This window comes from Protopterus annectens, chromosome 1.part0 (genome assembly GCF_019279795.1).
Source record: "Protopterus annectens isolate FY-2018-M chromosome 1.part0, PAN1.0, whole genome shotgun sequence".
Lineage (NCBI taxonomy): Eukaryota > Metazoa > Chordata > Ceratodontiformes > Protopteridae > Protopterus > Protopterus annectens.
In genome coordinates, this window is record NC_056725.1 from 735,189,032 (window position 1) to 735,216,815 (window position 27,784).

The 27,784-nt window shown below is 40.0% G+C and overlaps 1 protein-coding gene across 1 annotated transcript in view; it reads right to left on the reverse strand.

Annotated features, from left to right (window-relative positions):
- The window catches only part of LOC122794347 (chitinase-like protein PB1E7.04c), a 1,804,082-nt gene that overhangs the window by 715,691 nt on the left and 1,060,607 nt on the right, over window positions 1–27,784 (reverse strand). Inside the window, exon 4 of the mRNA XM_044062662.1 lies at window positions 22,333–22,416. Coding sequence (XP_043918597.1) covers window positions 22,333–22,416 — 84 coding nt within the window. The remainder of the gene's footprint in view (window positions 1–22,332; window positions 22,417–27,784) is intronic.

A 27,784-nucleotide genomic window follows, 5' to 3' on the forward strand; every position in this document is an offset into this window, starting at 1 on the left:
AAAACTCTCAGATCTGCTCTGAGTTAGTGCATAATGGCACAAAATACACTGAACCGACTGATATTTCCAACATTCTGGCAGACAGGTTTAGTGCAAACTTCACCCCCTTCTCACCCCCCTAAAAGGCCCATAACCATACCAGAAGAATGTAGAGCCCTGGCAATCACTGACACACAGGTTAAAACAGCCCTATCCAAAGCCAAAAACACAGCTTCAATGGCACCAGATGTTGTCCCAGGCTGTGTCTTACACAAGCTCCAAAATGAACTAACCCCTCACCTAAACACACTATTCAAACTCAGCCTCTCTACAGGCTATGTACCCATTGAGTGGCACACAGCAACAGTTATCCTGCTCCACAAAGGTGGAGCCACAACGGACCCTGGGAAATATCGCCCCATAAGCCTGACTAGCCTGATCTGCAAGGTTATAGGTTCATAGGTTAGTACTGGGCTATCTGCCTGAAGGCATATATTAGCCCAGCAACATTGTGCGGTATTCACCGCCCCTTTAGTAGTTCCCTAGAGCCTTGTACTAGCAGCTAGTACCCTTGGCCCCTATCTAGTAGTACTGTTGGTATGATCCCCAGTGTGAACTTTCTGTTACCCATCCAGTCATCAAAGTTCCTCTTGAAGAGTGATAGTGAGGGGCTCTGTCTTATGTAGATCGGGACCCTGTTCCATAGTAAGGGAAGTCTCTGCGAAGGGAATCTATCCCTCCAGCATGTTCTATTCATTGTTGTGTTGAGGTTTATATCCCTAGAGCGTGTAGCTCGAGTAGATTTGGTTTTGCTAAGATGGAGCATGTTCAACAATTCTGGGTTGGACATGGTTCTGTACGTTAGACAGAGATCACCTCTGAGAAAGCGGTATGCAACAGAGAACAGTCTTAGCTTTTTCAATCATGCTGCATAGGGCAACTGTTTGAGGTCAGTAATCCTCTTGGTTAGGTACCTTTGTGGTCTCTCCAGCTGCTGGAGATGTCTAGCCAGGTACATTCCAATTGGTGCATTGTACTCAATAATGGGTCTGATGAGGGAAGAGTAGAGGGGCACCATTACATCCTTAGATATTGATGCAAACCCTTTCGTGATCAGATGGGTCACATAGAAGGATTTTCTAACCACTTTGGCAACATGGTTATCAAAGGAAAGCTGACTATCTACTTGGGTCCCTAGATCCCTTATTTCTTCTTCAGATTTCAGGGGATTACCTCCTATGTTGTAGTTTATGGGTACTCTGTTTTTCCAAAGGGGATTACTACGCATTTTTTTGCATTTAGCTTGAGACCATGGCTTTGACACCATGCATCAGTCTCATTTAGGCCCTTCTGGAGGATCTCCATGTCGGCCAGAGACTCTATTATAGCACCCAGTTTGCAGTTGTCTGCAAACTTAGTCAGCCACAGCCCTTCCGTGCTTGCCTGTACTTCTGAGAAGTATATGCCAAACAGGAGGGGCCCCAGGACAGAGCCCTGAGGCACACCACTCATTACTGGTCTGGATTCGGACATAGATCCCGCTACTCTTACTTTATGGGATCTGTCTGAGAGCCAGTTTGCAATCCATCTTGTGACGTAAGGGTTTATGCCCAGGCTGGTGAGCTTATCAATAATACCTGAATGGGGAATGGTGTCAAATGCTTTAGCAAGGTCAAGGTAAGCTGTGTGTACCTCCTTTCCCTTATCTATAGCCTGAGTAACTGTCTCAAAGAAATCCACCAGGTTCAGGAGGCATGATCTGCCCTTGACAAAGCCGAACTGTGTGGGGTCCAGCAACTGGAGGTTCCCAATCTCTCCATTTATGAGTTCCATAATGATTCGCTCCATAGCCTTACAGATCAGACTGGTCAGGCTTATTGGTTGGTAGTTCCCAGGGTCAGTTGTGGCCCCACCCATGTGTAGTGGGACCACCACTGCCGTGCGCCATTCTATGGGCACATATCCTGTGGAGAGGCTGAGAATGAACAGGGTATTAAGATGCGGGGTTAATTCCTTTTGGAGCTCGCGTATGACACAGCCTGGGACACATGGAGCGCATCATCATGGAACTCATTAACAGAGACACTGGGAACCTCCAAACATTGGACCCTACCCAGTTTGGCTTTGTTAAAGGCAGATCATGCCTCCTAAACCTCGTGGACTTCTTTAAGACAGTTACCAAGGTTTAGACAAGGGAAAGGAGGTCCATACAGCCTACCTAGACCTCCCAAAGGCTTTCAACACCATTCCCCATTCTGGTATTATAGACAAGCTCACCAGCCTGAACATAAACCTCTACGTCATGAGATGGGCTGCCAATTGGCTCACAGATAGAACCCACATGGTGAGAGTTGCAGGCTCTAGGTCTGACTCTAAACCGGTTACAAGTGGTGTCCCCCTAGGTTCAGTCCTGGGACCCCTCCTGTTCGGTATATACTTCTCAGAGGTACAGGCAAGCACAGGAGGACTATGGCTGACCAGGTTCACAGACGACTGCAAACTAGGGGCCATAATTGACTCTCCAGCTGATATAGACATCCTCCAGAAGGGTCTCACTGAGACGGATACCTGGTGTCAAAATCATGGCCTCAAGCTAAATGCCAAAAAGTGCATAGTCATCCCCTTTGGAAAAAACAAAGTACCCATGAACTACCACATACGTGGTAGCCCCCTAAATACAGAAAATGTAATAAGGGATCTGGGGACCCAAGTAGATAGTAATCTCTCCTTTGATAATCATATTGCCAAGGTGGTTAGAAAATCCTTCTATGTGGCCCACTTAATCAAAGGGTTCGCATCTAGAACAAAAGAGGTTATTGTGCCCCTCTACTCATCACTCATTAGACCCATCATAGAGTACAACACCCCATTTGGGATGTACCTTACAAGACACCTGCAACAGCTGGAAAGACCACAGAAGTACCTCACCAAGAGGATTACTGGCCTCAAATAGATGCCCTATGCAGCCTGATTGAAGAAACTCCAGCTGTACTCAGTTGCATACCGCTTACTCAGAGGTGATCTCTGCCTGACATACAAGGCCATGTCCAATCCAGAATTTATGGACATGCGTCACCTAAAAAAAACACATCCCTGAGAGCCACACGCTCTAGGGATCTAAACCTCACCACAACGATAAATAGGACATGCTGGAGGGATAGATTCCTGTCCAAGAGACTCCCCATGCTTTGGAACAGGATTACAATCTACATTAGGCAGAGCCCCTCACTAACACTCTTCAAGAGAAACATTAACGACTGGATGGAAAACAGAAAATTTACCCCGGGGATCACTGCAGTGGCTCTGCTGGACAGAGGCACAGGGAACTAATGGCTCTGCTGGACAGAGGCACAGGGAACTAATGGCTCTGCTGGACAGAGGCACAGGGAACTAATCTAAGGGGGTGGTGAAAGCCAACACATTCTGGCTAAGGTTATAGATGCCATTGGGCAGATAGCCTAGTACTTACCTATGAACCTATAAACCTATTATATCTAAATATAGCACAGAACCATCTTCAGAGCTGACAGTCTACATCATGGAAAGCTTCCAGCAAGAGAAAAGGCTAATGATTGCCTACAGATTTTTAGCATAGGGTTCAGCAAAAAGTAGTTCTGAAGCAGTGTATGCAACACACCAGTATTGACACACAACAGAAAGGCCAGCCCACAAACAATGACATGCAAAAGACGACATGCAGAAGACAGGCCAGCACAACCAATACTAACAAGTAATACACAGGCCAGCCTGACAGGAATCATCATCATCATCATCATCAACCCCATTTTTCCCATTTTCTACATGGGTTGGGATGTCTTGTCAATTGTCACCATATTTTTCGATTTAGTGCCACTCTCCTACCTTCTTTGATAGTCATGCCTGCCTACTGCAGGTCTTCTCTCATAAAACCCATACATCTCTTTGAAGGAAGACCTTGCTTCCTCTTGTTTTCTTCCTGTCCATCTCAAATCTTCTTCACCAGACTGTCTTCTGCTTATTTGCACGTGTCAGAATGATTGCAATCTGTTCTCTTTGACCTTCTCTGCAACTGGAGCTACTCTGGTTCTGCTCTGATGTCCTCACTTCTTCATCAGTACCACATTGTGTATCCTGCCACCCTCAAGCACTTCATCTCTATCACCTCTAGCTTCATTAACCGCTCAACTTTTACTGCCCAGGGGAGACAGGCCATAGTCAAATGGAGCACTTGGCAGGATAATGGACTGGGGCTCCACACACACACACACACACACACACACACACACACACACACACACACACACACACACACACACACACACACACACACACAGCCACTCCAATGTCCCATTACTTGGGCTATTTTTTCTCCAGTTACCATGAGCAGCAGTAAACTCATCTACTTTGAATCTCATAATTCCTTGAAAATGCACTTAACCTCGCAATTCCTTGAAAATACACTGAAACTCATTTTTTTAATAGTTTGGTAGTTGGTGTGCAGGATTCAAGGTTGTGCCTCCTGTAACCAAGGTACACGGTTTGAGTCTGAACAAATTAACTAACCTGCCAACCCTAATTAGGACATTTCTCACACACACACACACACACACACACACACACACACACACACACACACACACACACACACACACACCACCTTACTGATGGTTGTTTGCTCTTCTGTGCTTTATTCTGAGGTTTGTCTGTGCAGGCAACACTGATGGACAGAAATAGGCAGCAAGTGTATTAATGCCTTGTATTTAAACTCTGGTCATGGAACGCAGACGAAGCAAGCAACAGCAGAGTGCACTGACTCACGTAGGGATGCACAGAAGTAGATGGCATTCTTAAAGAAGAACGCCCTTTTAAACAACACGTAATTTATTGTGTTTGTTTTCTAATTAAAAAAGCAAATAATGCTGTGGCAGCCCCCAGGTCAACAGGGACCGCTCCCAGCCAGTGGGTCCTAGGTGACTGCCCAGGTCACCTAGTGGCAGCTTCAGCTCTAAACCTGACAGAGTATCTTAGAGCCATCTTCTGCATCCATTTCCAGAAGCTGGTAGAGTTTCTCTAACTCCCTGTTTTTGCTCTTAGCCTCTTTGTTAGCCAATCGGTATTCTTTCATAGCTTGATTTATTTTTTTCTGCTACCAACTGCTTCCTTTTGATAATTTCCCCGAGTTCAGTATTCCAACACCAATATTCCTTACATATCTTTTTTTGTTCTTTACTTGGCTCAGACACACATCTGTTCTGTCATTTTTACACCTGCTGTTTTCTGTTACTGTTATTCTTCAATTCCCCCAATTTTCTCTCCTTCCTAAGATTTTACAGCCTTGGGTAGTTTCATCTGAGGTTTCACTCCAGTCAACTTCCAAGTCTTCAGCCTTATCATTGCTGACCTTAGAGCCTTTTCTGACCTCTGCTTTCAGCTGACTTTGGCAACCTGCGGTTTATACTGGGGGTCAACCATCTCACTAAATACAACTTTGAAATTTCTGACTTGACCTCAATTACCTTCCTTTCCAGAAAGAAGTCTACCTGTTTCATGATGACCTCTCTTCTGTGTGATTTTGTGACATTAAGCTATTTGGCAGACTAAAGTATGGAATGGTCTCTCCTTTATTTCTGTTCACTTCTCGGTGGACTGAAATATATCCCCCTAACTCAGATAACTATTAATAAAAACTTACTTAAAATTAATGGCTCTTTTAATTGCAATACCAATAGGGTAGTTTATTGTGCACTGTGTATTATATGTTCCAGGTTCTATGTTAGAAAAACTGAGAGGCAGTTTAAAGATAGAATCTATGAGCGCTTGTACAACATTAGAAAAAAGGCTGATATTAATGCTTTATCAAAGCATTTACAGGAGAACCTGTGTCATGATTTTAAGTTTATAATTATTGAACATCTGTCTATGAATGAAAGTGGGGGGACCATGGATCTTAAAACTTGAAAAACATGAATTATATTAGCAACTGTGTCTTAACATGAATTGTGGGCCAGGACTTAATGAATATTTGAGCATAAATTATTTGTTAAAACAAATATTATATGAACTTGCTTTTTTTATTTATGCATTAAGTGTGTTTTTTAGCTGCCTATGGGTTGTATAGTCATTGGGTTCACTTGGTATATGTTTGTGTATAATTTATTTTACAAATAAGTGGATCCTTTAAATGTCCTGTTATCTTAAGCGGCTCAGCAGTGACATGTTTTTCTCTGTAATTGCTGACTGGATTTTACCCATTGTTCTTTAGACTATAAATGAGCTGTGTTTTTAAATGGCTGACATCTGAGGAAGTTTTTCAGTTTAAAAACAAAAGCACTTATCTTTTATAGCTTTTTGTAATTAACTACATTTTTGGTACCCCAGCTTCAACGAGTCTCCTTGCCTAACACACTTGCGGCTCAGATAACATTTAGAGGAACTTCAGAACGAGACCTTAATGCACCATGGAGGTAACAGAGAAGGTAGTTTATTAAGCTATGTAGGTAATACCACCCTCACAACAGCAGAGGAGGCACAAACTCTTCAACAAAAACATACTAGATTCTCACAACCACTCACAAATATAATTCCCACATCGGTCACCATTAAACACTACTTATATGCAATTAATCAACTACAAACCAAAGCTACAACAGCCCAGTAGCATAAAAGTTCCGGAATTCATAAACTCAACCTGAAACACCTCACAGCCACACAAGGGACCAAACATAAACTCAAATTCATCTCATCAACATGAACATATGAGCAACACTACTAACACCCCTCACTATAGTGAGAAAAGATCACAATGGGATCAACTCTCGGTTGAGTCCCCATCCATTCACCAGGCAACTAGAGGTAAAAAACTACTCAGTCTCATCATCACCTAAGAAACACTACCTGTCTAAAGACCAGTGTGAGCTCCCCAAGAAAACAGTTCACACTTCACAGGACTCAAGGTGAATGCAGCATCCCAACAAAGCCCCGGGGCCAGCACCTGCCAGCAAACAGTCCTCAACAAAGCAAAGAACACACTAAACAATTGTACCAGAAGGCAAAGGTCCAACCTAAAACAAAACAAAGCAAAAACAAGATAAGGAACAAATGCCGGAAACCAGCTACAAAATAAATAAAACAACAAAAGGATAAAAGAAAACAAAAACTATAAGAAAAGAAAAAGCATCCTAAAAGGTATCCAAAGACTTGAAAACAAGAAAATAAGCTAAAGACTCAAAGACAATACAAGATAAGAAAGCTAAAAAATAGCTAGAGGGATGGAATCAACAGATAGAATAAAAGAAACTTCAAAAACCTATGGATATTGCTTTGAAAACTCAGAGAAAGTTCAAAATCCTGCTGGTATAATCTAACTTCACCTCCCCCCCCAAAGACAAACCGCTCCAACCTCCTACTGCATCCTCAAAATCAAAGCAACGCCACAGTCTCCACTGCTCTCTCCAGCAACCCAATGCATCTCTCTGACCCACCTGCGTCCCCCGGCCAAAAGGAGGAAGACAGCTGACAGGAGTTAAAACCCGACAGCTGTTTAATCATAGCCAGGACCTCTACGCAACTGTGGTCCCACTTCACAAAGCGCTCCGCAAATCGTGGTCCTGACTCATGTCGCCCACCACCGAGGGAATGCCCTGGAAATTAAGCTTGACAAGCCTTATCTGCAATCCCACCTCATGGAGAGGATAACCTCATAAATCAAGACATAAAGAATTTGGAATGTTTTGACTTTGGACCATGAATCCTTCTATAAATAATTGACTTTTTCAACAGACCACTGGACAATCCTTTTTTGGCTGTCTGTCAAAAGGCAGATTACCAAAAGGCAGTCCACAGCCTTCAAAGCCATTGACGAGGAGCTTGATACAGAATAAGGCCCTCCATCATTGACCCACCCACGCTTGCATGTTAACTATCATATCATGGAAAAATCTGCAACACCCTGAGAGAACCCTAACCTCCAGGGTCAGAGTTGCACTCTGCACCAAAGCCTCTCTGGGGTGCCTAAGTACAGTTCCCCTGGCTCGCCCCTGTCTGTCCCAAAGCTACTACACAAGGCCTGTAACAAGGGCCTCTTATGTGGGCCCAACTTTTACGGCATGACATGTAAAAAGAAGCACTGATAGTAAACACACATCTGACACACAAATCCCAAGCCATGAACTAAAGGAACATCTCACAGAGTGAGCCATAACTATAAAAGCAATGCCAAAAAAATGAGAAATATACCCTTCGGAAAACAAGGTTAACCCCTAGCTACCCAAAAGGTACATACCACTGAGTATAGGTTACAATCCAGGGACTGTGACCAGAAGTTGTCAGTAGTCTGTCATTCATAGGTTGATAGTAGAAAGAAGTAGACCACCATTATCACTACATGAATCAATTCTACAGGAATCCACCTTCTCATTGAGTACCTTAGTCTATATCCAAGGAGGTCATATCGCCCCGATTGAGCCTCCAGAGATCAGAATGTATCTGACCCGACACTTGCAGAATGTATCTGACCACACACAAAAGTCACTCACCAAAAAAGAAAAAGTCTCTCCAACAAAGTGTCTACTGCTGAAATGAAAAATCTCTCCAGCTCGAAACTCAGGCTTTATGCTCACTCAAGACCTTTGCCTAACATACAAGGCCATGTCAACACCAGATTTTTGATGATATGCTTCACCCTCAAAAAATCTATCAAAAATCTAGATCCCCAGGGAGACTTAAAAACCGAGACTTAAATATTATTAGGACATGCTGCTGGAGGGATTCATCGAGGAAGACCCCTATGCTGTGGAATAAAATCCCGGTATATGTGAGGCAGCAGACAGAGGCCTTGTTCCCTTCGCTGGAGAAACTAAAGACAAAGGATGGAGGATCGCAGATATACCCCAGGGATTACCTCATGTGTCTGCAACAGAGGCACACAGCAAAATAAAATAATGGGTAGTTCCCATACTAAAGGGGTGGAGTAAGCCAAAACTATGGGGGCTAGCTGTAAAATGCCGGGGGCAGATAGCCTAGTATGAACCTATGAACCTATAATGAATGCCTATCTGTGATCTCTAAACAGTTCCTTGGAACAACTAACGTCCACTCGCCAAATGATCTTGATGGTCTCTTTAGGGCATAGGACAACAGGAAACAGGGAAGTCCATGACTGTGTAGAGCCTGAAAAATTAAGGACAAAATCTTAAATAGTGATTTTATTATTTTATTTATTTATTTTACATTTGTTTACCAGGAAAGTCCGACTGGACACAGGTACTTTTTCAGCGGAGGTCCAGGGAGAAAAGATCTAAAATTAGCAGAAGTACAAAACAGACAAATGAACAAAGGTATAAAACTCACAAGAGTCCAAATTGACGAAGTCCAAATGTAACAAAAGAACAATACTGACAACAGAACAGAAAGTATAAATATACCAAACAAGTTACTCCACAGGCAGACGTGTCTCCACTAAACAAAAATATGAGTAAACAGAGAAAACTATATGCAGAAATACGACGCAAGGCACGCAAGCTCAAAACGTTTAATGTAAAAATTGGTAAGTGCTTTCACCTCATCGGTGGCTTCTTCAGACCATTATAAACATGAAGAAATGGGAACAGAAAGTATGTTTGCATTATACAGATGTTAAACAGTGGTTTAAACTGAGCTTTACATTGATAAATACATTTCGCCATAGCTTTGATAGTGACCTTGTTGTTAAGCAGACATATACATAGATTCCCTATAGATGGTTAAGTAGTTTCACAGTATGTAGTCCCAGAAATACACATATGTAATGGTTTAGGAATAAAATATCTATCCAGTACAAGTGCAGGGACAGATGCAAGAATTGCTTAAGTATGATTTTTTGAAGTTTTTAATTTGTACTGTAGAGTAGCTAGAAGTTATTTGGGTGGGTAGTGTGTTCCATATTTTAGGAATGCAGTGCAAGAAGAGTGATTCAACAGCTGAGATGTTAGCTTTGGTGATGTCCAGAAGTAGTTTATTTGTAGAACGGAGAGATCTACAATTGGAGTGTGGTTGTATAAGACTCTGGAGAGCAGTTTTTTTTTTTTTTTGTGGTTGATGCAAAATTTTGTGGGCAAAAGTTATTTGATTAAAGAGTAGTAGACAAGATAATTCAAGCCAGTTCAGTTGCTAAAGAGAGAATCAGTGATATGTCCTATATGAGGAGTCTGTGGCATATTTGGCAATCTTGTTATAACAGGATTCGAGTTTGGCTAAATCCGTTTTTCTGAGGTTGGTTAGAACTGGTGATGCGTTAAAAGACAATTGATAAGAGGTGTGTGCAGGCAATGGTAGCTTTTGTGTTTCTTGTTAGAAATAGTTTCTGTATAGAACACCTAGCTTATTGTGGATCTTCTTAATAGTTTGGGATATGTGGATATCAAATTTCAAGTTATTGTCAATTTCTACACCTAGAAATTTAGTGTGGGTTACTAGAGTGATTACGGTTTTATTTTTGGATATGATATTGAATGAAAGGGTTGACGTGGTTGATCTTGTAGGACTGAAGAGGAGTTTGGTCTCATTGGAGTTGAAGATAAGATGGGTGATAGTAAGCCATGTTTCAACAGACAGAAAGGAATCTTGGGTTATAGAATTTAGGACTTGTATGGAAGGGGCTGTGCATATTAGGGTGGAGTCATCTGCATACTGGCTCACTGAAACATGTAGAGTAGAGACATGGAGGTTGTTGGTAAAAAGAGAGAACAGTAAGGGTCCGAGTATTGAGCCTTGGGGAACTCCTAAGGCAACAGGAAGAAGAGGGGAGAGCTCGTGTTGTCATTGATAAGGACCTGTTGAAATAAGTGATGGAGGACTGACTAAGATTTAAGTCAGAGAGAACATTGATAAGTTTATTGTGATTTACTATGGCAAAGGCCTTAGAAAGGTCAAGAAAGATGGCAGATACAAATTTACCCTTGTTCCTATGCTGCTTTACAGTATTAGTATAGGATATTAGGGCTGTGGTGGTGCTATGACAAGGACGAAAGCCGTGTTGAGTTTTTGACATTAGTTTGTGTGTGTGTGCAGGTAAGCCAGCAGTTGTGTGTGAATGCATCTCTCTAGGATTTTGGATAAGGGAGAATAGCGACTGGGCGGTAATTGGTCAGTTCTGTAGAACTGCCACATTTATGTAAAGGTAGGATGTGGGCGATTTTCCAAATATCAGGGACAAGATTTTCCAATACTGATCTGTTTATGAGTATGGCTACAGGGTATGCTATTGCATCTGCCACAATTTGTAGGTAGTCAGCTGGAAGTCTATCTGCAGCTAGCGTGGTTGGTTTTAGTTTTTTTAGCAATCTTTTTATGGTGTTTACAGAAACTCGTTGGGGTTATTCTGTGCTATGGATGGATTTGCGGTGGTGGGGGAGTTCTGAGAATTAGAAAGGGCAAGAATGCTTTCTTTGAAGTATTTATTGAATTGGGTTGCTATGTCGTCAGAGCTACTAGTTGATGTTGCAGATGATGAGCTTGATTTACCTCGATGTCACTGCAAAGGGGCAGTGAGTGCAAATCCTGTTGAAGAAGAATAGTATGACAGGAGCGTAGACCATCAATCAGAATCCTGGCAACCCAGGAGTAATATGACTACAGCATGGAGAAGTGAGAGTCAGAATCCTGATAGCGCAGGAGTAATATGACAGTAGCATGGAGACGTAAGAGTCAGAATCCTGGATAAACAGGAGTAATACAATTGTGACATGGATTAGTAAGACTCAGAACCCTGGCAGCACAGCAGTAATATGACTGCAGTATGAAGAAGTAAGAGTCAGAATCCTGGCAGTGCAGGAGTAATTTATCTGCAGCACAGAGAAGTAACAGAGTCAGAATCCTGGATCAACACGAGTAATATGACTGTGACATGGATTAGTAAGAGTCAGAATCCTGACAGCACAGGAGTACTGAATACCAGTGCAAATCCTGAAGCACACAATTATCATCACTGGAATATGGAGGACCAGTCAGAATCCTGCATATTCTCCAATCAGGCAATGTTATAATCTGAAAAAAATAAATACATTTATTGCAGTAATGACAAGAATGTAAAATAAGAGTATGAGTCATTGTTGCAAGATCCAAATATGGTAACAGGTGATTTATGTAGAAGAAATTTTCAGATTTGTCCTAACACACATACGCCCAAAATCACCACCCCACTTATCCTCAAAAACATTTGTTTTCAATTGTATCACCTTGCTTGTCATCACAGTGCTTTCCCCAGCTGCACTATCCTGCTTGCTATACTCTACTAGACAAATTTGACCTTCACACTATGACCTTCTCCCTGTAAACCTATGCCTTGATCCCTAATAACTCCTCTGTATTCATGGATGACTTGTAAATAAATTTGTCCGTTATCTGACTAAAAGTCACAAAATCATATAGCAGTTTTGGGGATTCTCTCTACACCAACCATATCTCCAGGGTTTGGAACACCATCACTCAACACATCCTAAATACAAACCCCTCCAAGTTCAAACAACTCCTCAAGATTGACTTAGCTTATACCTGCCGCTGTACATGCATATCCCCTGGCTGATTTTGACATCACTCCTACAATCTCATTCTCACACCTATACCTCTCTTGCTTCCTCAGTAAAGCTAAACATATAATTTAGTACTTTCTTAGAGTCCCACTCTAATCTATTTCCCCTGTTAAAGCTTTTCTTTCCTCCCTCTCCCCTCAACTTAATTTTCCCTATTTTTCTCTCATCGCCTCACTATCCACTCTTAAAAACTCCCCCCTTTATCCCTCTGCTACTTCTTTTATCTATTATCCACTGTATCTATTGTATAATATCCACTGTATCCATTGTATAATATCCACTGTATCCATTATATAATATCCACTGTTTCCATTGTATAATATCCACTGTATCCATTGTATAATATCCACTGTATCCGTTGTATAATATCCACTGTATCCGTTGTATAATATCCACTGTATCCGGTGTATAATATCCACGGTATCCATTGTATAATATCCACTGTATCCATTGTACAATATCCACTGTATCCATTGTATAATATTCACTGTTTCCATTGTATAATATCCACAGTATCCATTGTATAATATCCACTGTATCCATTGTATAATATCCACTGTTTCCATTGTATAATATCCACTGTTTCCATTGTATAATATTCACTGTTTCCATTGTATAATATCCACTGTATCCATTATATAATATCCACTGTTTCCATTGTATAATATCCACTGTATCCATTGTATAATATCCACTGTATCCATTGTATAATATTCACTGTATCCATTGTATAATATCCACTGTATCCGTTGTATAATATCCACGGTATCCATTGTATAATATCCACTGTATCCATTGTACAATATCCACTGTATCCATTGTATAATATTCACTGTTTCCATTGTATAATATCCACAGTATCCATTGTATAATATCCACTGTATCCATTGTATAATATCCACTGTTTCCATTGTATAATATCCACTGTTTCCATTGTATAATTGCCTATCTACCAATATGTCTATTAGTTATCTCCCTGTGTAATGTATTCTGTATATTCAAAAATGTGTGTTTGTTTTACTTTGCAAGCAATTGTATCTGTTAACTTGTATGTGGAGCTTTTCTCCCCGGGCCTTGCTGAAAATGGGCTCCCTGTCCAGTTGGACCTCCTTGGTAAAGAAATGTCAAATAAATAAAAAAATAAATATGGCTCCCATCAAACCTTATATCTAACACTGTAGCCTTGTCCTCTGAATTTTATTTCCTTTTAGATACATGTACTAAGATGTTGCAACCAGCTGATACAAGCATTATGGCAAGTTTAAAAATAAGCACAAGTGATAAGAATCCCACATCAACAAACGCTTTACTGAAAGAAACATCTCCTGGCTATCTGTAAAAGATCTCAACTTTGTTGTCATAAATGAGATCCAATGGTGTTCTATTTTCATCCGTTCAAACATATGTGTTGTCAGATTTGACAGTATCCGACCTTGGCACCAATTATGAAAATTATCGGTTCCACAGCTCTGAATACTCCCCTGCCAATAATTCCCTATGTTGTACCTCAGATCTCATTTGCTGTTTAAGCAGTACAGATGTGTGCAAAGAGCTCTATTTTGGCAGTAGGTCATAATATTTTAGTATATTATCTCTGCTTCATTGCAGCTACTCTCCTACTGTGAGAGTTTCCTCCCATCAGCGCATTATTATTATTGGCATCTTTCTCTTTTTACTACTTTTATTGTATAGTTCACACTAAAGGTGCTTAGGGCCTATCCTTTAGATGAGGTCTCTTCTCTCTTTCGCTCCTTCTCTTTCCTTAAAAAAACCTTTAAATCTTAAATTAATGTTTAATCTTAAGGCTTTTCTTTCTAGCTTCCTTACCATGTCAGAGTCGACAGGCTTCAAAAAATGCTTCGAGAGTGGGCACAAATTTCCTCTGCAAGACCCACACGCCAAGCATGTTTACTATCTTGGTGCCATGCACCTAGGCAAAGGTATTGGCAGATCAGAATGTTGATGAGGAGAAAATAATATTAATCAGTACTTTATTAACCCTGGTTCTAGAAAATAATGTGTTTGTAGGAGCACAACATACATATAGACAGGCACAGGGGGTGGCCATAGGCACTCCCTGTGCCAATACTTATGCCAATATGGTCCTTTGGCATTGGGAAAAGGCTATGATTTTTAATAAGCCAGAATGGATGCAACATATACATTTATATACACGTTTTGTGGACGATATTTTCTTTTTGTGGAAGGATGATGTTACATCTTTGGATGTTTTTTTAGACTATCTATACTCCACTACTACATTCCTGAAGTTTACTAAGAAATGTTCAACCACAAATATTGATTTTTTAGATGTATGTATATCACAAAATGAAGCTGGCTTTTCATCAAGCCTACATAGGAAGGAATGCTGGAAAAATACAATGCTTTGTTTCGATAGCATGCACCCCCGATATATGTTTTCAAATATTGTTCAGGGCCAGATTGGCAGAATTTCCAGATTGAATCTGGATGATAAGATGTTTGAATGTGAAATGGTTAATTTGAAGAACAACTTTTTAGAAAGGGGCTATAGAGGAGAACTGGTTAATAGAGTGGTTGATACCAATCACAAAAAGAGATAATAGATTTAAGCCATGGCTTAAATGTAATAAAGGGGAAATAAGAACCACTAATACCACACACAAACCTAATGAACCAAGGGTATTGTTTACATATAGCAGTAATATAGGAGACATCAGGGATATTGTCAACAGAAACTGGAATATTTTGAGGGAAGATAATAAGTTAAGAAATATAGTGGGGGCTTATCCACAATTTGGTTATAGGAGAAACAAGAATCTAAAAGATATCCTTTGTAAAGAGAAAACAGTAACCCAAACTTGTATCCTAAAAGAAAAAATTGGCAGTGTCCCATGTGGATATTGTAAAGCATGCCAATTTATAAATAAAGATCACACCTTTACACATCCAGTCAGTGGACATGTCTTTAATTTCAAAGCAAAAGCTACCTGTAGGACAAGTAATTTAGTTTACATAGCGGAGTGCACTGAATGCATATGTTTTTATGTTGGCAAGACCAACAATATGTTTAAGGTAAGAATATTGCAACATATGTCTTCAATTAGGAATAAAGATGCACATAATGCTTTATATAAGCATATTGAGACCCACCCACACATAATTTTAAATTCAAAGCAGTGGTTAATGTTGTCATGAACAATAGGGGGGGTGATGTTAAACTATTAACTGAATCTATGGAGTCTAAATGGATTTTGGAATTGATGGCCCACAGAACTCCGGGCTTAAATGACTGTGTACCTTTAAAACCAGCCTTGCAGAAAAGGCGGGCTTTTTACTAACTCTCATTGGTTGACATGTATTTTAAATATCAGGAAGTGTTTTTAGTATGTGATCTGATGAAGGGTTTTAACCCGAAAGCGCTTGTCAGTGGATATTCATTTTGTTGGAGTTTCTTACCAGTTTTGGATACAACTTTTTGTGTATTTTAATAAAGCAGTGGAACATCCAGCGGAGTCTCACCTTTTCTTTCATTGTACTTATTTTTCGGCTGTTTGGTGAGTCTGAGGCATAGCAAAGAACATTATTTGGACGTCCCTCCAGACTAGATGGGACACGCTGGTTCCATTTTCACCATTTAAATGAGACAAGCAGAAGACTAAAGTCTCAGTCAAAGATAAAGACAGAAAATTAGATAAAAGAGAAAAAGAAAAAGAAAGGAGCAAATCTCCTGCCAAGACTTCGAAAAAGCAATCTCCAAAACTGACCCCCACAGTTGGTCCTGATCCAAAGGTTCTAAGAAGGTCTGAACTGACACCGAATCAAAACTGATCCACCCACATACAAGTTACTCACCTGGCCCAGTGAGTTTGAAACTGCAGTCTCTCTTCCTTCAAGAAAGGGGAGACTCACATCCTTCTTCAGAAGTGTTATCCACCCAATCATCTAGAAGTCTCATGGAACTCAACACTGAAGGGAGGATGAGAATGTTTTTGAGTACACTACATCTTGGGGTTATTCTGGTACCATCTCCTGGACAGGAACCAAGTGCAGGCCAACTCACCCCTCCCTTACAAGAATTTGTACTGACTCTGTCTTCAGGCTCAGGATTTTTGGAACCACCTAGAACTGGAGCTCCTTTGTCAGTGCTGGTGTTGCTTACATCTTTGACACTAACCATATTCTTATCTGTCTCAAATCTGATGCCTTCAAACTGAGATGAGACTCTGAGTCAAAGCTTCGGTACTGAGTTGTGGGGAGGAAGTGAGGTGACACTGAGGTTTTTAAAGCCATCTGTTCCCCTGAGAGCTTTTGCCCTGGTTAGCTTGGACCAGAGGTCGGCTTTGGGGCCAGAACTCCTCTGAGCAGAGATTTCCCTGTCTTCCTCGGAACACAGGGAGTTTTCTGTTTCGGTAGTAGTAGTATTGTGTGTCAAGTCTTTCAAAAGGGTTTTGGCATCTTCCAAAGAAAATGTATTTTCAACCAGCTCAATCCCACCAAACTTTGTCTGCACTGTGTGTCTTGACCTCTAAATCCTAGTCTACAGGGACAGCCGTTACCAATTGCCACTGAGAAGTTTGCTTTCTTAGCACCCTGTCTTACTCTGACCCCTCTGATACTCCTATACAGGGTGTTCTCAGAAAGATGACATACAAACAGAAGCACCTAGACTCTTTATCAGAATCTTTCCCTACAGATACTACAGATACTAACTTGGAAGGGAGGAGGTTTCCCCTCACTCCCTCTCTGAACTCATCAACTTTGGTGATATCCTCAAATTAATGAAGCAAAGATTGCCCCAAGATCCTTCACCTTATGAATCAGGTTTCTTGAAGGATTTTGGTACCGGACCAACATTTTCCTGGTTGGTACCACTGGTTGATCATGTCTCAACAAGCATGGAAGGACCTGGATGTGGTGGAGCCCATTCCAAAAATGGCAGACAGAATTTTATCAGCACCCACAGATCAGAAGCACTGTAGTAAAGACCCACAGATAGATGCTATGGTGGTTGCAGCTGCCACCAAGAAGAAACTATCACAAGAAAGCTCATCTGTTCATCCTCCCTATAGAGAATTTAGGGCAATGGACAGATATGGAGAGCGGACCTATGCATCAATGACTTTCACCCTCAGAATGCTGAACTGCTTTGCCCACTTATAAAGATTCTAAAGAGACTTGACTAAGGAGATTTCCAAGTCTCTCTCAGGGGTACTTCCAGAAGATGTTCAGAAGACAGTGGACTCTCAGCTCTCCACCTTACAATCTTTTTCTAATGTGGCCATGCATCTGCTTTCAAATGCAGCTGATGGCACAGCCAGAGCAGCTGGCACCATTATCACCATGCGCCATCATGCTTCACTGTGACTATGTGACTTTGTGGAAGACTTCAAGTCATCCTTCATTAATGCCCCTATGATGGTTCCACCTTGTTTGGACCTTAAGTGAAGGATGCACTCACCAGGAGTCAACGGGATGGCATGACTCTCTTTGCAGTGGGAGTACACTTCTCCACCCCACAGAGAACATTCTCTAGAAATCAGAGGCTGGGGAAGAAGATGTGGTTCTGCAAATCACAGAGTTTTTCCATGACTCCCAAGATGACAGAATTCCCCGTGGCAGAGGGGGAGGTAATTTTAACGGACAATGCCCGAGAGGCTGAGATGGACAGCAAAATAGGATTTTGAGGTCACTTTTCTAAAAACCCTTTCAGAGCTCCTGAACAGTTGCCCAGCTGTTGCACTCTGGTGGCAGTCAGGGGCATCACTCATAACACCCTCAAGCCTGGAAAAAGATAACATTAGATTAATGGATGCTAAAGCTATCCAATTCCCTTTTTACTCCAACCCCAGAAAAAGAAAGTCCCCAATATTCCACTCAATCAGTGGGACTTAGCAGACATATACATCTTAAAGCTGCTAGAAAAAAAAAGAGTAATCCAACCTGTCCCCCAAGACCAGTTAGAATCCAGAGTCTATTCCAGGTTTTTTGCCAAAGAAAACCGAGAACCTAAGACCCATCTTGAATCTCAGCCACTTAAATCAATTTGTGAAACAGACAAAATTCCACATGGCCACAGTTCAGTCTATTTTGCCTCTTCTGAGGCAGGATTACTGGATGTGCTTTGTAGATCGCCAGGATGCCTACTATCACATCAAACAGCAAAGCATACCAAGAGATTCCTCCACTTTCTGCTGGAAGCCAATCATTTCCAAATCAGAGCTCTGCCTTTCAGTCTCAAAACAGCCCCCAGTGTGTTCATCACATTCATAGCAGTAGTTGCTGTGCACCTGTGCCGACTGGTGATTCAAGTCTTTCCATACCTAGACAATTGGCTGCTCACTGCCTCCACTAAGCATCTACTGCTCATGCACCAGGATCATGTACTCCAGTTGCTTCAGAAATTAGGAATCTCAGTAAACCTACCAAAATATCAATTGACTCCATTTCAGTCTATATAGTTCATAGGATGCTGCCTAAACACCAAACTTCAGATAGGCAGCCTTCCCGAGCCCATGGTCCAGTCACTCCATCAAACAGCCCTTCAAGTCATTCATCACCCAAACCCACCAGCATGGTTAATTCTGTGTCTCTTTGGTCTCATGGCATTTACGCTTATTTTTCATGGGAGTAGTGCAATGAACTTTTGCAGTGCAGTGATCTCAATCCACTCTCCCTCTACATGCATAAATTCAAATTAAGCAAGTCTGCCAAAACCACATTGCTAGGTGGATAGCATCACTGTCTGTGTCCAAGAGCCATCCTTTCCCCAGTACATCTCTGTTATAGTTAGAAAATCCTTCGACCTTGCAAACCTTATTCTTCATGACATCTCTTCTCAGTCCAAAGAAATTATAATCCTGCCTTATTCCTCAGTAATTAGGCCTACCACTGAATATAATGCCTTTTTGGCATATACTTCTCTAAATCCTCAACATGTTCTTGCCAAAAAGATCTCAGGTCTTTGTATCCTTAGACACTACGATAAACTAAAAGCTCTACCCTCTTCTTAGTCTCATTTATATTTCTGAGGGGTGATCTCTACTTAACCTTCCATGCTATGAATGACCCCATGCTCTCTGAACTCCTTCACCTACACAGAGGCAATAGTAAGGTATACACTTACCTAAAGACCTACATGTGTAGGGCAAAATTAACAAAATGAGCTGGTATGACAGAAACCTAATCCAGTTTAAATAAATAAAATAAGCTCCTCCTTACCTAACAAGCACAGTACTTTCCCAGCAACCTTTAAATCCAGTCTGGATGATTTGGTGGCTAATCACAAATTTTCATTTGGGACAGGTAGGGAAAATCTAGTCACTGTCTGCTCTAATAATCTCCCAACAACAGCAGGTAATGTGGCTGAGCTTCTCAATGGTCCCATTGGCTATAAGTACATTAAAAACCTAGAAATCTAGGATAAGCTGATGTGACTTGACTATTTGCATGTTGTCAAGAATCACTCCCAAATTCAGCACACTCCATTCTATCATCCCCATAAAATAAGGGGAGAAAGGAATGGGGCTCCAGAAGGATGCACAACAAAATTCATGACTCACTGCTTTCATCTTCTTAGGGTGTGTTTCATGTGACTAGAATTCATCTACTGAAGAGTGGCATTCAAATAGTCTTTAGGGATACTAACATCTGACTAACACTTCTGAATAAAACACAAAAACAAACGTGCAGCTGAATTCATTACACCTCTGCTTTGGACACCATCTTTCACTGGTAGCATACAGCCACTGAAAAGCTAAGGAGCAAGCTTATGTCCTGTGGCATCCAAGTTAGTGGATAGTTAACAGAATAATTTATTGTGGAAGTGACTTGCTGACTGCCATCTGATATATCAGAGGCAAAGCAATCAATAATTTTGTAAGAAATACCAAAATAAATGCAGAGATGTGTAATTAGAATGACATAATCTATGATGTTAAATACTGTACAGAAATCAAGAAGTGCTACAATCAAGCACACTCACTGATCTCTTAATAGGGTAATTACCCATGTTTTGATCTAAAATCAGATTAACATTTAGGTCTTGAAATGTAAGCTATGAATGTAGTTCTTGCTGAAAAATGGTGGACCAGAGACAGACAGAAATTCTCCAAAATGCCTGGATGAGAGATAGTCCATGAACTATAAGGATAAAAAGTGCCTCTTTAAGAATAAATGAAAAAAATTCCATCCTTCGAGAAGACCGCATACAGAGGTACGTCACCAGTTAAATGGAACAGAAGTAAAATTTAATTAGCCTGGATACCTCAGGTCCACCTTCAATATAAGTAAGATACAGGCATCATCCATGACAGTCACATAGTTAAGACACGTGATCTGAGGTCAGCTCATGCCTGGACAGTCCATATCCGAAGCAGCACAATAAGCAAGGATTTACAGTTCTCAAAAATGGCATTCGATTTTAACAAGGGAAAGCTGAGAATTATAATGACAATTTTAAGTGTGTGTCAGGCCGAGAAAGTACACCATTAGTGACTAACACTTTAAAGAAGTGATAATTAATATGTGAATGATGCTTTGTGCATAATCAGATCAGGATGACAATATCTCTGAGAATACTCCTGACTGTGTGTGTGTGTATATGTGTGTGTGTGTGTGTGTGTGTGTGTGTGTGTGTGTGTGTGTGTGTGTGTGTGTGTGTGTGTATGGGGGGGGTAAGCTTCAATGTTTTATTGTATATGCAAACATATATATACATTTATATACATATATATATATATATATATATATATATATTATATATATATATATATATATATATATATATATATATATATATATATACATATATATATATATATATATATATATATATGGTTTAGTATATGGTTTACCTGTGTTGATCGAACATACAGTTGTTCAACAAACATAGGGGTGCAACTTAATGTGGACAGTTTAGATGACTGAACGGTGGATACCTCAACAGTATGAAATGCCAATATAGGTAAGTGGGGTTGGGGAGGTGAGAGAGTGTATGTGAGTTAGGGTTCGATTCGGGTGGGGTGACTGAAGAAAGGGTGCTGTGTGTTTTTGTGCGAGTTTATGTATTTTAGGGTAAGAGAGAGATGTAGCATTGATTGTGTGTGTTTGTGAATGTGTGTCTGAGTCTGTCTTGTGTAGTGGTTGTATTATAGAAAGATTTAAATGACCTTCAGATGTAGGGTTAGGGTTGGAGGGCAGGGGCAATGTTAGGATCAGCACCTATTATTAAGATTGTGAGAGGGGGAGTTCTGTGTCCATCTTTGCTCTGGCTGTGGGCATTATCTATGCATTTTTAGTAGCTCACTGCAATGGATTAGAACCATATTCATAGGGGTCACTAAGAGTTGAATCAGGTGGGCATTACTTTACTTCACCACAATTATTTGTGTGTGTGTGTGTGTGTGTGTGTATATATATATATATATATATATATATATACACACACACACACACACACACACACACACACACACACACACACACACACACACACACACACATATACATACATATATATGTATCATTTTTGCTAGAATGGTATAGCAGAATATTAATTTAGTTTAAGTAAACTGTACAGAACCCTGAAAAAAATACTAATTTCATGAATATACGGATATGATTTGTTTGCTAACATAAACCAATCCTCAAAATTAAGAAACTGTGAACTGTTAGTTAAGTACTGAAAGATCCTGGAATTCTAATTCTGACTGATTTTTGTATTGAATATCTTCTACATTTGCTATTAATTTCCTTACTAGTAAAATAAATAATTTTGCAAATGTGAGGAATTTCAATTCAATGCAGTAACAGGGAAGAATTTACTTACCTCTCCCCTTTTTAGTATGTCCCATTTGTTCATAATCTTCATAGCATAAATTTTTCCTGTTCTCTTCATTCTCACCACAGCCACCTAGAGGAACACAAAGTACAGCAAAACATCACCTTTGTGAAGGTAACTGGATTCAGGCATTCTGTCATGATTCATTTTCCTTCAGTCATGATGCACATTTGAGTGGACATCAACTGATATGGCATGTACTGCCAGATTTGTTAGCCACACAGTAGTCCTGATTTCACGACCCCCTCCATCCACATAGGAAAACTGATACACAGTTGTCACACAAAATGTCAACTCCACCAAACAGCATTTAAACAAACTATATGACACTAGTTTTTTTTTTTTTTTTTTTTTAAGTGCGATACATCATTCCATGGTCCAGATATTTTACAATCATGGGCTACCCAATTCTGATCATGACTGTTTTTTTCCCTCTTTAAAATAATTTAGAACAGATTAGGACAACTAATGTATTTTATGATGAAAATATAAATCAGCTGGTAGATCTGCTTGTGGTGATATAATTAATTAAATTATATATTTTAACTATTGGCAATCACTGTCCTTTCTAACAACAGTATTGACATTTGTATGCCCAATCTGTAAGAACAATGTGCCAAAACAGTAGTGGCAGTTACCCAAAAAGTCTTATATTGTATAATGGATTTTTTAAGTAGAGCAAGAAAGTTCATTATGTTTACAAAATAGATGTACTATACTTTAGAAAAGTACAATATTAAGTTGAGCAGTGTATGTGCAGTAAGCTGAAACACATCAATATTCTCTCTATGTAATGCATAAAGGACAAAATTTCATTAATATGTGGTGGACCCAAAGGACAGGCTATCTTCAGAAATACACAAAAAACATTCACATAATGTATCACATATTAGATCATGTTTGGTTTAAAGGCCTATGTGTATAACACATTCTTGAATGAAAGCAGTGCATGTCACGTGTGTCTGGAATAACACAGGGTCTATAGTACAATTATAAATGTCACAGTTTGTTTTGTCAGCTATGCATTCTGTGAGACAAATAAAAAAAAAAAATACTCTGAAAGATATAGCTTATATAACAGTTTTTTCCAATCAGGTCCAATTTGCCCTCAACAGTTTCAAATCAAAATGAACAGTTCAGGGATAAATTATTGTCATATGAACATTGAAGAGTAAAATAAATCCAACCGTTAGTCAAATTAGTTAGCAACTAGCACAAAAAATAACATCATTTTGGTGGTCCAAGACTGTGGATTTTTGGTAGTATATGTCCCATGGGAATTCAACTGTGATTTGAAATATGAAGTGTCACAATTAACAGCATCTTTATAAACAATGTAAATAACATCAGATACACTAGAACTTGAAGTAAAACAGAAACTTTAATGGTACAAAAATGGCAACACAGCAAAAAGAATGTTAACAGCTTCATCTCTAACCATGATCACATTAGCAACTGTTAACCAGATTCTATGTATTATGGGAAATACAGCTTCTTAAAGTTACAGTACTATATTACATATCTACGTATGTACTGTGTACATTTCTTATCATCACATCTTCCTGCTAAGAAGGGAGTAACCTTTCTCTAAAACTAAGGAATATGATCATAGTATACTGCTGATGGACATATTCAAAATTCTTTAATGCTTTTGACCAATGATGCATATTAAAATGTTTTACACATCCTAGACAAGCAATTATTCACAAATATCAGCAAATGAAGCTAGACACAGCATCTGCAGGAAATAAAATAACACATTTTATACAAAGAAAAATGGAAATCCGTCATTTCCCTGCCCACATAATATGACTACAGTCTCAATATCTTAATGGAGCACAAACCTCATAATCGCTTTGAGTTGTACTAACAGAACTGGAACCTGTAGAAGGATCAGAATTTTGTCCATTATCTATTTTCAGAAAAGAAACGGCCAGAATCAGATGATGTCACAAGCAGACTAAAAGTGCACAGACTATCTGTTGTACCTCATTGCAAATTTGGAACTTCCACCATTATCTCAGATAAGGGGTTGCAACAGAGTCTTCAAGGAAAGAGAAACTCTTTGTGTGGCTAAAGATCTCACTGCCCTTGGCTCAAACACCTAAGAAGTCTGCATTCACCTTGACACTCATCTGGACCTGCTTGCTTGTATATCCTAACTATGGAGTCATTTTTGGTTTCCACAGAGTACTACTTTGGTGCGTCATTTTCTTATACTGCAGCACCAGCTGCTCCCACTTTCTGCCCTCAGCCAGCTTGAGGCAAACTAGTTGGACTCACTGAAGGACAGACAGTGTCTGTGCAGAGCGCTGTCCATCATAAATTCTCTTATAAGAGGCTTTTGCATTTTTGATTCATACGGTATAGTCTAAGGTTCAAGGTATGAATTGCAGCATGGCAAGCTAGTCCTTATTTTTATTCCAAACACTGGCTGTGAAGGGTTTACTCCTGTAATACTGTGGGGAGTACCATTCTGTGATACGAGAGCCCTGCAAGGATCAAGCTGCATCAAAATCTATTTAGCAGTTTGGAATGCACTTTCAGAAGCTCCATTTGACCAACGAAGTTAAGGACTTGGCGTGATATGAATAAACCCACAGTTATCAGCAAAGTGCTGGAATGCAGTTGGCACAAATTGCATTGTCTGTAATAAATTTCAGTGGGCATGCCATATCTTGTAAACATGGTCTTGAACCTTGCAAAATCTCTATGTCACTTGCTATCATTTCTTGGCTAGTCATAGTACACGAAAATATTTATGTCACTTGCTATAGTTTCTTGGTGAGTTGTAATCGGTACATGCAAAATCTCTATGTCACTTATTATATTTCCTTAGTTAGTCGTAGTTAGTACATGTAAAATCTCTATGTCAGTTGCCATAGTTTCTTGGCTAGTCGTAGTCGGTACATTTAAAATCTCTATACCTCTTTCTATAGTTTCTTGGCTAGTCATACCTGGTACATGTAAAATCTTTATGTTACTTGCTATAGTTTCTTAGCAAGTCGTAGTTGTTAAGTATACAATCTCTATGTCACATGAGTCATAGCACACTACTATTAAGCAGGTTTTTGACTTCAAACTCACACAAGTCATTAGCTATCCTTTGCCATGGACCTTCTGTTAAAGGAGTTAACAATAATGGATAAATCTTACCTAGTAAAAGAAAATAAATGTAATGCTTTAGGGCTGCTGGATGAGAACTGTGTGCCTGTCATACTGTCCAATGTTTAATATACAGTGTTACAGCTCAGAAGATTAAATTAACCCCATTTATGCATGTAATTTTGTTTCTGAATTTAATTTATTAATGAGTATAATTGCTCTGTACACAATGGTGCACCTCAGTTGCTCAAAGTTTTATATGTTAATGACGGTAGTTAAATTTGTTACAATACCTTCTTTATTCTTGGATTTTATGTAGTGCACCTCTGTGCTAACTTTGTAGCATCTTATATTTGATTGTTGTCTTTGCCCTCATGGCCTGGGTCATGACTGAAAAGGGTTAATTTACAAGGTTAACAAATGTTCCTGCATCTGGATAACGTTCTGCAATAGCAGCAACTGTCATGGATTCTCCAAGCATCATCTTAAAGTTTAACAGCCTGGCAGTTACCTGCTTCACCAGAGATACAGGTCCTTACACAGAAAAGGCTAGAAATTCTGTAGAATAAAATCCAACAATTTTTTAAACAAGTAACATCATTTAGCACTTTTGTCTCTTATTTTATATTCAATGGTACTTCATCAGAAAATGGAAGAACCAAAAATGCCCTCCCCTTTTATATAACCACAAATCGGATGATAGATCAGCATCTGTTCTTCTTAAAGCAAAACCTCAAAGGCCTCCCATATGCAGCCCTTAGCAATGTTCCAAACACTCTACAAAGACAACACTCCTCTGACACATACAACCACATCTCACAATGTCTCATCCTGTAAGCCCTTAAGACAAACTGCCACACAGCCCAATATATTGGTCACTGGAGAGTCTGTTGTGAGACACACTGATGATTCCTTCACCAGACTGAGCAAGGGGACAGTCACAGTCAGTTGACTGTAAGGAACAAGGATCCGTTGGATCACACGTGCACTCAAGACACTGAACCACAAGTACCAGTGTGACTCTGTCATACTCCATGTGGGTGCTAATGACAAGACGTACCTCCCTGGACTGTATGAAGACAGGCATGACGGAATTTTCAGACCGTGTGTTCCAGGCAGGTATGAGCCTAGCACTGAGTAGAATTCTACCTTCTCCAAAGATGACACCAAAATTATAAACAGAAGATGATTTGACTTTAACAACTGGCTTACTTACTGGTATTATATAATGGGGTCCAGTATTTGTCAGCTTAGGAATACATGATCAACAGACCATGATTCTTTGCCCGGGATGGTCTGCACCTGTCCCCATTAGGCTTTCGGATATTGACCAAAACATTATCTACCCTTATAGTGCTCTTTTTATGAGTCTCAACAAGAAGCTCCACTTCCTGGAAGCATTCTTCTCCCTGGAGATTGTTGACATCTGTGCAGTTACTTAGACATGGTTTAAAATCATGGAAGGCACACCTGCAGCACAAGATTATAATGCCTCCCACACATTCAGACCACCTACTGCACAAGAAGTGGAGGTGTATCAATCTACATAAAAAGTAAACACACCTCAAGACTGGTCAAATAGTATGACATGCTTGAGCTGCTCCATGTCCAACTAACTTTAGGTAAAGTCCAATACCATCCCCATCTATGACCAAGGATAACCATATCACATAACTGAACATATTAAAGTCACTCACAATTCAGCCCAACACCATTTTCATGTGTGATTTCAACTATCTCACCATAAAGTGGGATACATACACAACCACTAACTAGCAAGGCTCAAGGATTCCTGGATTTTGTCAATGCAAATACCATGGGTCAGTTAGTCTGCACACCTACTAGGGGGTGCAAATATCCTGGATCTGGTACTCACAAATATGAGGGAATGTTGCACTCCCCCTTTATCAATGTCTTCACTTGTCATATCAGATCACAAAGTGATTAACCCTTGAAATAAATAAAAAAGACTGAACTCCAAGCAAACCTCAGAACCTTTAAGAACTATTCCAAAGCTAACTACCTCCAATCAAGGGAAGGCATGAATAAATTCAACCCCCTCCCCAGCTCAACAAGAACACAGTGGACTATGCAGAAGTGTTTACGGAAAGCCTGTACAAGCATATAAATAACTGCATAGAAACAGCAGTACTAAACCAAAATAAACTTAAGACAAACTCCAGAAACAAGCCCCCTTGGTGAACCCCCCAGTATAAATAGGTTGTACAACAAAAGAAAGAAAGAAAATCCTGTCCAAAAACTATGACGTCTCAACAAGTAAATCAGGGGATTAATCAAGTCCACTAAAGCTAACTTCAAGTCAAAAATAGCCTCC